We start from the raw sequence: 13,045 nt of genomic DNA on the forward strand, positions 1-13,045 counted from the left end.
GGATCCATAAGCCTCAAAATGTTGACAGGGGGGTCTCGGCATCCAAAAGTTTGAAGACCTCTGCCCTATTCTGTGGTATACATCATCTGCATGGTTCGGGGCTGAGGAAAAAGCCACCTCCACCAGCACTATTTGTAGAGGCATAAAACAGAATGTCAGAAATCTGTGCCAAGCTGTGGTTGTGCCACAAGAGAGGATTGGAACAGACTCTGTGCACGGGGTCCAACGGGGAGAAGGGAGGGTGTGCGTGAAGCGGGCCGGATTTTTTAGCAGCAACCGATGGGAGGCAGCCGGCTGCCTGCCAATGCAAACTTCCGCACTCAAGGCACCGAAGGGGTGGTGTAAGCAGCGCTAGGAGGAGCCGTGTTCGCCGTTAGGCGCAGCGTTAAGAGCCGTAGTAGAGTACGGAAGAAGCCCTCGCGCCCCCTTACCGTGTGACCGTGGTGCGGGGAGGAGGCACCGAGAAGGGAAAGGACATGGCCGGGTCCGGCGGGCGCCTTTTGAGGCTCCTTGAAGCCTTCCTGGCTGAGATGAAGGAGTCTGTGCAGAGAGCTCAGCGCCGCTCCATACACCCGGAGGTGCTCTCGGGCTCGGAGAGAGAAGCAGCCCCTCTCCTGGGGCAGGGCGGGGGCGACGCGTCCGTCGCCCTGCAGAGTCTCTTCAGAGTCCTTGCAAAGACCCTGAACGAGGCGCTAAAATGTGTCGAGGAATCTCGCCGCGCACTCTTTGAGCAGAGAAAGGGCCCCTTGCACCGGGAGGAGGCGTGTGGAGCCGTCGGGGACCTTCTGAGAGACCTGTCCGAGCGCTCGCAGGATGCAAGGGAAGCCTTCGGGGAGTACCACGAAACCCTGAGGCAGGAAGAAGAGACCGCGGGGCAGAGAGGCGACCCCGCGGGCCAGGATGACGCCTCTGAGACCGTCCGTCAGCTCTTGGCAGAGGTTGAAGCGCTCTTGAGGGCAGCGTTTTATCTCCAGACACAGGTCCCTGCGGGGCAGGGAGACGAGTCTGAGGCCTCCGGGTTCCTCTGCACACAACTGAGGTCGCTCCTGAGGAAAGCACAAGAAGGACTCCCGACATCTCGCAACCAAACTTTGGATCGGAGACACATCCCGAGGGCCGCCCGCGATTTCCTGGACGCCCTTGCGAAGCACCTGGAGCGGGCGGCGTCTCTCCTGACATCTTACGGTGGAAACAAGGGGCAGGGCACGAGCAACAGTAAGTGCCCGCTCCCCCCTCAGAATCTACCCCGCCCCAGCTGAGTGCGCCCCGGGTGGGTTGTAGTGATCGCCTACTGTTGTTGGGGGGGGGGGGGGCGGGGGGGTGAATCGTACGGAGCTGTCGGTACGTGAGGCTGGGGCCCCTTCAGTGACACAGGGCAGTCAGTTACAGGTAGCTCAGCACAAGTGCACAGGCAGTCAGTGAGTGTGGTCAGCAGTCACTGTGAGTTACAGTTGGCTCAGCACATGTGCACAGCCAGGCAGTGAGTGTGGCCAGCCGTCACTGGGAGTTACAGGTGGCTCAGCACAAGTGCACAGGCAGTGAGTGTGGTCAGCAGTCACTGGGAGATACAGGTGGCTCAGCACAAGTGCACAGGCAGTGAGTGTGGTCAGCAGTCACTGGGAGATACAGGTGGCTCAGCACAAGTGCACAGGCAGTGAGTGTGGTCAGCAGTCACTGGGAGATACAGGTGGCTCAGCACATGTGCACAGGCAGTGAGTGTGGTCAGCAGTCACTGGGAGATACAGGTGGCTCAGCACATGTGCACAGGCAGTGAGTGTGGTCAGCAGTCACTGGGAGATACAGGTGGCTCAGCACAAGTGCACAGGCAGTGAGTGTGGTCAGCAGTCCCTGGGAGATACAGGTGGCTCAGCACAAGTGCACAGGCAGTGAGTGTGGTCAGCAGTCACTGGGAGATACAGGTGGCTCAGCACATGTGCACAGGCAGTGAGTGTGGTCAGCAGTCACTGGGAGATACAGGTGGCTCAGCACAAGTGCACAGGCAGTGAGTGTGGTCAGCAGTCACTGGGAGATACAGGTGGCTCAGCACAAGTGCACAGGCAGTGAGTGTGGTCAGCAGTCACTGGGAGATACAGGTGGCTCAGCACAAGTGCACAGGCAGTGAGTGTGGTCAGCAGTCACTGGGAGATACAGGTGGCTCAGCACATGTGCACAGGCAGTGAGTGTGGTCAGCAGTCACTGGGAGATACAGGTGGCTCAGCACAAGTGCACAGGCAGTGAGTGTGGTCAGCAGTCACTGGGAGATACAGGTGGCTCAGCACATGTGCACAGGCAGTGAGTGTGGTCAGCAGTCACTGGGAGTTACAGATGCTCAGCACAAGTGCACAGGCAGTGAGTGTGGTCAGCAGTCACTGGGAGTTACAGATGCTCAGCACAAGTGCACAGGCAGTGAGTGTGGCCAGCAGTCACTGGGAGTTACAGGTGGCTCAGCACATGTGCACAGGCAGTGAGTGTGGTCAGCAGTCACTTGGAGTTACAGGTGGCTCAGCACAAGTGCACAGGCAGTGAGTGTGGCCAGAAGTCACTGGGAGTTACAGATGCTCAGCACAAGTGCACAGGCAGTGAGTGTGGTCAGCAGTCACTGGGAGTTACAGGTGGCTCAGCACAAGTGCACAGGCAGTGAGTGTGGTCAGCAGTCACTTGGAGTTACAGGTGGCTCAGCACAAGTGCACAGGCAGTGAGTGTGGCCAGCAGTCACTGGGAGTTACAGATGCTCAGCACAAGTGCACAGGCAGTGAGTGTGGTCAGCAGTCACTGGGAGTTACAGGTGGCTCAGCACATGTGCACAGCCAGTCAGTGAGTGTGGTCAGCAGTCACTGGGAGTTACAGGTGGCTCAGCACAAGTGCACAGGCAGTGAGTGTGGTCAGCAGTCACTGGGAGTTACAGATGCTCAGCACAAGTGCACAGGCAGTGAGTGTGGTCAGCAGTCACTGGGATTTACAGGTGGCTCAGCACATGTGCACAGCCAATCAGTGAGTGTGGTCAGCAGTCACTGTGAGTTACAGGTGGCTCAGCACAAGTGCACTGGCAGTGAGTGTGGTCAGCAGTCACTGGGAGTTACAGGTGGCTCAGCACAAGTGCACAGGCAGTGAGTGTGGCCAGCAGTCACTGGGAGTTACAGGTGGCTCAGCACATGTGCACAGCCAGTCAGTGAGTGTGGTCAGCAGTCACTGGGAGTTACAGATGCTCAGCACAAGTGCACAGGCAATGAGTGTGGTCATCAGTCACTGGGAGTTACAGGTGGCTCAGCACATGTGCACAGCCAGTCAGTGAGTGTGGTCAGCAGTCACTGGGAGTTACAGGTGTCTCAGCACATGTGCACAGGCAGTCAGTGAGTGTGGTCAGTAGTCACTGGGAGTTACAGGTGGCTAAGCACATTTGCACAGCCAGTCAGTGAGTGCTGTCAGCAGTCACTGGGAGTTACAGGTAGCTCAGCACAAGTGCACATGGAGTCAGTGAGTGTGGTCAGCAGTCACTGGGAGTTACAGGTGGCTCAGCACAAGTGCACAGGCAGTGAGTGTGGTCAGCAGTCACTGGGAGTTACAGGTGTCTCAGCACATGTGCACAGCCAGTCAGTTAGGGTGGTCAGCAGTCACTGGGAGTTATAGGTGGCTCAGCACAAGTGCACAGGCAGTCAGTGAGTGTGGTCAGCAGTCACTGGGAGTTACAGGTGGCTAAGCACATTTGCACAGCCAGTCAGTGAGTGCTGTCAGCAGTCACTGGAAGTTACAGGTAGCTCAGCACAAGTGCACAGGGAGTCAGTGAGTGTGGTCAGCAGTCACTGGGAGTTACAGGTGGCTCAGCACAAGTGCACAGGCAGTGAGTGTGGTCAGCAGTCACTGGGAGTTACAGGTGTCTCAGCACATGTGCACAGCCAGTCAGTTAGGGTGGTCAGCAGTCACTGGGAGTTACAGGTGGCTCAGCACAAGTGCACAGGCAGTCAGTGAGTGTGGTCAGCAGTCACTGGGAGTTACAGGTGGCTAAGCACATTTGCACAGCCAGTCAGTGAGTGCAGTCAGCAGTCACTGGGAGTTACAGGTAGCTCAGCACAAGTGCACAGGGAGTCAGTTAGTGTGGTCAGCAGTCACTGGGAGTTACAGGTGGCTCAGCACATGTGCACAGGGCAGTCAGTAGGTGCAATCACCGAGTGAGGGCAGAGCAAGTCTGACCTTCTCCAGCAGTATTTTACTCTTCCACATGTAGCCCAAGACACTATTTTAGAAGTGTTATTTTATCAAAAACAGACTTTTCGTTGCATTTAGGATGAAAATATTTGAACAGTGGTAATCTGATTATCAATTAATCAGCATTTGTATAGCGCAGCACAGTCACATCTAAAGGTATTTGGGGCTGAGGGTGCAGTGTCTCTGTCGATGCCAGGTCTTGAGTTTCTTTTTGTAGTCCGCAGCGCGGGTTATGTTCAGAGGCGGAGAGGCAGGTCGTTTCATGTCTTGGCAGTGATGTAGGAGAAGGAGCGGCATCCAGGGACGGGTTGGTAACGCTGGCACTCGGGAAATGACCGAAGGGCTGGTACCCGAGTTCCAGCTGTGGGCTGCTTTTTTGGGCAGCCCGGGGGCTGTCTGTGCTGTTACGATGCCAGCAGTGGCCCAGTGAGTGGCCTTTCTAGAGGCAGATGGGCAGAGGTGTCACTCCCTTTCTCTCGCTGGGCCCGCCCATTAATGTATGCTGATTGAGCAGGGCAAGGGCCTGAGCGGAAGTGGTCTCACTTGCATTCATGTGTGGCTCAGCAGTGTAAACTAGTCTGTGCAATTTTAAAAATCTAACCTAAGTTAATAAAACATGCTCCTCACCCCTCTTCTTTTCATAAAACTTAGCTGAAGCAGTGTTTTACGGAAAGGCAATAGGCAAATTTAGGCTACTTTTTTTGGGTGTGCCCGGACCTATTTTTGATCCCAATCCAACCCTGGTGGTTTCCGCTGCGACGGATACGGGGTGTGCGCGCACAGCCTAGTGTGAACGAGCGCAGGTGTCTTGCAGATTGATGGAAGTTAAGTCAGTGGTTGATGTAGGCCCTTCCTTAATCATGTAGAGCTTTGTAGGCGTGCATGAGGATCTTGAACTGGCATCGCTTCAGGATGGGGAGCCAGTGGAGGTTTATGAGGTGGGGAGTCATGTGGGTCAGTTTGGGGAGCTCCAGGATGAGTCTGGCTGTAGAGTTCTGTATGGTCTGGAGTCTTCTAAGGAGCTGGGTGAAGATGCGGGCGTAGACGACATTGCCATATTCGAGGTGGCTGGTGACGAGGGCCTGGGTGACTATCTTTCTGGTGTTGACTGGGATCCATCTGATGATTCTGCAGAGCATGGAAAGGGCGTAGAAGCAGGAGGAGACAACTGTGTTAACTTGTCATTTGATGGTCAGTAAGCTGTCAAGGATGATGCCGAGATTGTGTGCCTGGTCTCTTGGCGCATGTGTAGGTCTGAGGTCTGCTGGCCACCAGCTGTGGTCCCATATGGCTGTGCTTTTCCCGAAGAGCAGTACTTCTGTCTTGTTGGAGTTGAGTTTAAGATAATTGGCTCCCATCTAGTTGGCTACATTGGTAGTGGTGTGGTCTTAAGGCGAACAAGAGGATCACTTGAGTGTCATCTGTGTAGGACATTATGTTGAAGCCTTGGGATATGACGATGTCTGTGGGGTGGGGGGGGGTCATGTAGGTGTTAAACAATGTAGGGCTGTGGGATGATCTTGGGGTACCCTGCAAATTATGTTCTAGGGTTCAGAGGTAATGGGAGGCAGCTGGGTGCTTTGTGTGCATCCTGTAAGGAAGGAGGTGATCCACTTGAGGGCCTTTTGCTTTAGGCCGATGTTGTAGAGTCTGTTGATGAGTTTGTGGTGGGACACAGTGTCGAAAGCGGCAGAAAGGTCGAGGAGGATCATGGCTGCAGTCTCCCTGTGGTCGAGGAGGGTTCTGATGGCATCTGTGGCATCAGTCCGTGTGGTATCCGTGCTATGGTTGGCTCGGAATCCTGATTGGGAGGCGTCAAGCAGGTATTTTTGTTCCGGGTATTCAGTGAGCAGTTGGTTGATGTATGTTAAACAACTGTAGTGAAAAGAATAAAGCATATAACCAAGTGAACATCTAAAATATATGAAGTAATATGTGTTATAACTTTAAACAGCTGAGGTCATCGAATGTGATACTCGCACATTATAATTAAGTTAATTGACAATTTACACATTATTAGCGGCAACCCTGCGTACTTATAAGGCCCGCAAACTTTAGCCTGAAGAATAGACAAGAGTGTACAGAGCTAAAAGCTGCCCCGCCCTCGCACGATAGAATTATACAGAAATGCTCCATGCACGTTTTACAAGTATTGTCGTTTTCAGTGTGCTTCAAAAACATCAAGACAACTTTTGATGGCTTTGGTTTCTGGTATGGAGGATCAACTCTGGACAATAAAATGTAGGTCTTTACAATACAACGAGAAAACCCCCTACTTATTGGCTAAAATATTCAGACTTTTCCTTTCCATTACCTGGACGCACATCTTTGTTTCTTTTGTAGATCACGGGCGGACTGAATGTCTGAAAAGTGTGTGGAAAAGAAGGACCAAATACCCAGTGATTGCAGCTGTTTTTTTTTTTAGCAGGTCTCCTGGTGGGCATCGGAGGTGAGTTGCTGAATCTTTATTTCACGTGTTTCGCCTGTGGTTGGCCCCGTCTTTGTTGGAGGAAGTGCGACACCTAGTGGCGATAGCTGCTCTTTCTATTTATGAAATGCAACCGTTAAATAAACATCCACCTGCCTGATACTTATAAATACGTAAATGAAACCAATTTGGATATAATTTGTTGAATATGGCCTTTAAATTACAGTAAAGCACACCCTTTTGCCACCTACCTACGACTACCGCGGACGTAGTCCCGTCGATAAGATATATCCGGTGTCTGACCGGAATGTAAAACATACATAGTGCCAGGGGGTGGGTAGGTGTCTCTCAAAGGTTCGTAGCCGATCTAATTAAGGGCGTGGCTTAAAAACATGTATTCTTAAAATCTGTACTTTGCATAGTGTGCTTCTCCACTGGTATTATGCTGCTCCTCTCACTCCATCCAGAAATGATACAAGTAACATTCCATATACAACACGCCAGGACTATTGGCTTTGTCGGTGGCAGCCGCGGTCGGTTGGGGAGTACCTGCCGAGGCGGTGACGTGGGAAGGGGAATGGGGAGTGGCAGGGTGGGGGGTAGTTATGTATGGATAATGGATGTTTGCAGGTAAGTAAACATAAATAAATCAAACGAATTTCGTTGTGTGCACTGCATTGCATTTGGGGATGCAGCGCACGCAACGAAATTTGTTTTATTTATTTATATGTTTACTTACCTGCAAATATCCATTATCCATACATTACTACCCCCCAACCTGTCACTCCCCCTCCCCTTCCCCACGTCACCGCCCCGGCAGGTACTCCCCTTCTGACCGCGGCTGGTCATTGGTTGTTAGTTGCATAAGATAAATAAGCAACAAATATGGTTTCGTTTTCTATAATGCAAAAAATGCTTCAGTTTTGAAATAAGACTGTGAAAGAACTATAGCGAGCAGGGCTCGAGTCGGGGGTACACAAAGGTACACAGCGTCCCTCCACTCTTTTTACAGGGTGGACGCCGTCCCCCCTGCCAAGAAGTTGGGCCCCACAGAAATATGATGAACTTTTCCCTGTATTATTTTCAGACACCGGGACTTGTTCAGCAGCACCTGCATGTTGCCTGCTTTCCAATCGATACAAAAGGGGATGATGGACGGAGCGTTTGAGCAAATCAAACACTCACCCCCAGTCAACTGATCTGGGTTTAATCCATCACCATTCTTTAGCTCACTCAGCCACCCCAGTTCAGACATGGCCATATGCAAATCAGTCTGACCCTGTGCCTCATGGGAACAGTCCAGCCCGAACTGCCAAGCCATGTCTTCCCTGGACCGGAAACAAGCATTTTGGGACCGGTTTTGGATTCATAATCCTCATCAGCCAGGCTATCTTGAATCCAGTGGCCAAGTGAGCAAGGGACTCACGTCTGAGCATACCCTGCCACACTTAGGGCGAACAAAGCGATACAAAAGGGGATGATGGACGGAGCGTTTGAGCAAATCAAACACTCACCCCCAGTCAACTGATCTGGGTTTAATCCATCACCATTCTTTAGTTCACTCAGCCACCCCATTTCAGACATGGTTATATGCAAATCAGTCTGACCCTGTGCCTTATGGGAACAGTCCAGCCCGAACTGCCAAGCCATGTCTTCCCTGGACCGGCAACAAGCATCCTGGGACCGGTTTCGGATTCATAATCCTCATCAGCCAGGCTATCTTGAATCCAGTGGCCAAGTGAGCAAGGCCGAGCGCCAGGTCCTCTCTCACTCAGGGTAGTTTGTATTCACCAGGTGGGCACCTCTACACAGGGCACAAGTTCTAAAAAAAGAAGTAGGGGGACTAACCTAGTTAGGCAGTATGCAAGTGACATCATGGTGCATGACATCACGGCACACAACATCATGTTAAAAAGTCAGCCCATATCGCACCCGATGCCCAGGCTGCTGGTGCAGGGCGACTCTTAGTTTCCATCTAGAATAATTACCAAATAAAGAGACGGGCACTGGAAGCAGGAAAACAAGGAAAAAGGTTTATTACTCATTAGGAGAGCCTGTCATTTGGGACACTCGCATAGTGTCTTCGGGAGGTGCTCTAACAAGTTTCTCTGAGGCTTCGTCTTTTATACACAGGTTTATGGCACACACACATCCTTCATTACAATCAAGACATTGTATAGTACGAAGATGTTCCAACACGTGGCTAGAGTAGGGGCCCTTATCCTCCATGCAATAGGAGGGGGCTGTCACGCAGCTGAGTGTTCTGCTGATTCCATTGGAATGTGTGCTCCTGATCGAATCTCAGGGGGTGGGGTGGTCATGATCAATAGTGGCTCCTTTCAAGAGAGACGAGTGCATACAGTAGTGGACAATGAACTGTATCCTCAGGCTAAGGGATGACCAGCGGTCCGTGCAGACATTCAGGCTCAGAGGAAGAGGTCATCAAAGGAGGGGTATTCATGGAGGGACAGGAGGCGTTGGTCAGGCGCGGGGTGCGATTCTTAAGGACAGAGTCATGCGGGAGGGGTGGGCTCATGACTTGTGCATGTGAGAGCGGGGGCAGTCAGGGTGCATGGGGGAGGCTTGCAGGGTCAGGGAAGGGGCGCTGGTGATCGACCGCAAACTGAGAGACCATGGTGCCTAAAATGGCTGTCGTGTACGTGTGTGCATGGGTCTATGCTAGTGGGATAACACAGTCAGTGTTTTAGCGATATCCGTTCTGCTTACGACGAGGGGTACAGTGAACACAAATGAACGCCGCTCATGTGTATATACAATGCCAATTTCCACAGTCGCCGCTTTTAAACATAGCTGGTACATTTGTGTTCACCCCAACTGATGGAGTGTACACATAGTCAGGTGTAGCCAATGAAATAATGTTCGTCGAATGCTTAGCAAATTGCGTGTAGCCATATGCAGTCGATACAATTGACGGAAGACGGTACATATGAATTTACATTCGCTGCGTTATTCATAGATCGGCATAACACTTAGTCGGGGTCAACCAAGGAATCATGTTCTGACTTGTTCTCTGATGACATCAACATACAGTAAAAGGTGCTATATTAGACTTTTGGACTTGAGTGACCGAAAACATTTTTGAAAGCAACCAGAATTGAGGGAGAAAGTTCAGGAAGGGGTCTTAGTAAAAATGTCTTTTTCGACGACGAGCCACCACTGGTAGACTCTGTTAGTCCGTTTTTCTTTTCGTTGGCGCTTTTGAGCACCGGCGGTGGAGCTATAAGTCCAGCTCGGAATCATCCTTACGCGTTGCAGGGTGCGATCAGTCCTCTGCTGTTAGATCACAGTCCTGTTTCCTAACTCATTTTCTTAGGGGTGCCTCATGCTGGGCACCTGCGTGTCTTTCTTTTTCCGTGGCAAAATCCCAGTCCATTGTCAAAGTTTATATGAAAGAGTTTGTTGAATAATCGAGGGAGGAGAGGACGGAGTGGGGCCAGATCTTCGAACACACCAAGGGACCAAGGGAGCAAAGGACAATGAGCAGGCAGGCCCATCAGTCGGACTCAAAAGGGGACGGGGACTTCAGGCACGAGTGGGTCAGCAAGTCGAGGGCTTCAAGGCAGCCCTTCATTTCTTCATCAGCTGGGTTTGAAAGTTGTGCCTCGTCCCGCGTCTCGTTGTTCTGCGGCTCCACCTTTGGTCGTCACACGTGCTCCATGATCTGTGGCCAGGCTGTGCGTCACGTCCCGCTCCTCTCCTCCGGTGATTATATCTTTGAATGGGTAGAAAACAAGTTTTAGAAAAACTGGCAGGAGAAGACATTTATGCATCTTAGTTCCGTCCCCAATCCTATGTGGGTGGGGAAAAGGTTCATCGATCACAGTCAGAGGTCGTCACTTATGGAGTCTGTAGGAGGGCATTGCTATTTGAATTCACAGACTTGTTTAGCGTTCATTCGCGGCATATGATGAGAGAAGTTGGATTTTTATACACAGTGTTATTACGTCAAAATTCAAAATCGAGTCCTTATGTGGAGACTCGTCCTTCCCTTTAACCCAAGTATCGATAATCTTACATCTCCCTTCGGGGTCGGCTAACTCTTGCAAGCAGGGGCGTTATCGTCATGAAGAAGGGGGAAGGGGCAGATGTTAAACGTGGCTTTCCTGGGGAATGACCGTTAATCAAGGTCATCAATTACGTTTCGTGGGTAGCTGACATGAGGCTAGGATTGATCGGGGGCGCGCGTGGGTGCTTTGGACAGGGAGCTGGGGTCGATCGGGAGAAGCGGGGTACTCTGGACATCCGCACTTAGGTGCAAGGGGGTGGGGCAATCGGGGCATTGGGGATCGCATTTCTAACGAACTGAGAAACAGAAGACCATTGACGTTATAGTTCCCTTATAAAAGGCCAGATTAGGGGACATCCGTCGTCTTACCTGTCCTTTCCTTCATTACCAACTTGGGTTCTATCGATTGAAGAAAGGAGAGGTAGTAATATGGCAAGTCACAATCGTTTTGATTTTGGTCAATTTTGCTGAACACCTTTGCGTTCGAGGAAACCCAATTATGTTTTGTGCCGGAGGGGCACAACGTCACCATACAAGGAAAAGAGGAAACAGGGGCTTTTGGAGAGAAGAGAGAGAGAGAGAGAGAGAGAGAGAGAGAGAGAGAGAGAGAGAGAGAGAGAGAGAGAGAAAGAGAGAGAGAGAGAGAGAGAGAGAGACTCGCACTCTAAACGAACCATTCGGTACACGTATGTCGTGGGGAGAGAGAGAGAGAGAGAGAGAAACGCGTACAATAATGGTCCATTCAGTTCGCACACAACATAGAACAGCAGGGGTTAAGTAATGCGTAAACGCACGCGGAGGGACGACGTAGATTCATACATCACGTACACACAAACTCAGACGGGGGAGACAGTACATGTATTACATACAAAGATCCAAGACAAAACATAAAACAGTTATTGGCCAAAATTATCGTTTTCTGTATGCTGCGCATCCTCATCATCCTAAGCTCTTTTTACCCTTTTCTTTTCTTTTATTCGTTGGCTGCCTTTTACTGGTGGCTTTGATTGTACACACTTACGCCTTTGGCAATTGGTCATGAACTAACCTGGTCGGGCTAAGGCTCACGGTGGTATTTTCGAGTCTTTTTAGCAAATGTGTTTCCAGGCTGAGACAACAGTTGGTGTCAATTGGAGAACAATGGGGCAGCTTGGAGTTACATGTCTAGGAGGGTGCGAAGAAGGATGCAGTAGATTTTAAATGTACCTCACCTCGAAATATTCCTTAACTTTCCAGATTTAATTAATTGTAGGATGCTCATTCATTAGCGCACGTCATTTTAGTTGTACTATTCGGGGTGCCAAGCGAAGTTATATTTTGTGGTTTCCCCCTCAGGCTGCCCTCTCAGGCGCTAAGTTCAGAGAGAGAGAGATAGTCATGGTTTGTATGTTGCGGTTAGGTACCATAATCAAACCCTCTTTCCCGTTTCTTCGTCCGCTAGATCACCGTTTTCATACATTGATCGATATTCCGATGTGACCTGCAGAGAGAGGGAAAAAGAAGGGGGGGCTACATTGATAGACACATCAGCTTGCATAAACCCAGAAAGGCTTTTACTTACTGCATACTCGGCCTATCTCCACGGGATGCAGTCCCTGCCAACTGGGCGTTTAAGCCCCGGTGGACCGTTAGTGTGACTCTTTTTATACAGGTAACACATAAAGTATAGGCTAAACACCAGAATCTTTAGTGGTTGCTTTTTGGCTGTACAAAAGGAAAAACGCACACAGCGAAAACTTGGACCTTTCATTTTTGCAATATTTCTACGTACTATACTTTTTAATCCTTTAAACAGTGGCCATTTATTCGGAAATTTCCAATTCACACGTGACAACTACGTTTGCTTTTTCCAAAAATCTTTAATAAGAATGTCGATGCATAAATATGGGCCTACAACCCCGTGGGCCGGCCACGGAGCAGGCTGGAAATGTAGATGTGGGGATACTTTATTAGTAAAAACTTAATGGAGTCGGTGGTCATTTATTTCATACTAAAAGTGCGAAAAGCGCAATAAAATCTTGTCGAGACTTCAGTGTGAGCGAGTGTCATAAGTGTTGGGCTTCCAACTTTCAATAATCATGGTGTGCAAGACTTAAACAACAATTTATTGTCCGAATGTTCAATCAATACCCATCTGATGTCAATTTACTGTCTGAACACATTAATCAGTACCCATCCAATATCAATTCATTGTCCGAACATGCAACCAGTACCCATCCCATATCAATTAATTTTCCCGAACTGACAGTATACATCCTGAATCAATTTAATTGTCCGGACTCATAATCAGTACACATCCTATATCAATCTATATGTTTAAAAACTTCATACATATCCTATGACACCAAGGCTGAGCAATCGGGGCACAATAAGGAGTTGAAAGTTTC

At 50.2% G+C, this 13,045-nt stretch overlaps 1 protein-coding gene across 1 annotated transcript in view; it reads left to right on the plus strand.

Annotated features, from left to right (window-relative positions):
- Nucleotides 1-334: 334 nt before the first annotated feature.
- The window catches only part of LOC144767765 (uncharacterized), a 253,019-nt gene continuing 240,308 nt past the window's right edge, over nt 335-13,045 (plus strand). The window contains exons 1-2 of the mRNA XM_078651148.1: nt 335-1,215; nt 6,547-6,652. Of these exons, the coding sequence (XP_078507274.1) occupies nt 477-1,215; nt 6,547-6,652 (845 nt within the window). The 5' untranslated portion in view covers nt 335-476. The remainder of the gene's footprint in view (nt 1,216-6,546; nt 6,653-13,045) is intronic.

This window comes from Lissotriton helveticus, chromosome 7 (assembly GCF_964261635.1).
Source record: "Lissotriton helveticus chromosome 7, aLisHel1.1, whole genome shotgun sequence".
In the NCBI taxonomy this organism is placed as follows: Eukaryota; Metazoa; Chordata; class Amphibia; order Caudata; family Salamandridae; genus Lissotriton; species Lissotriton helveticus.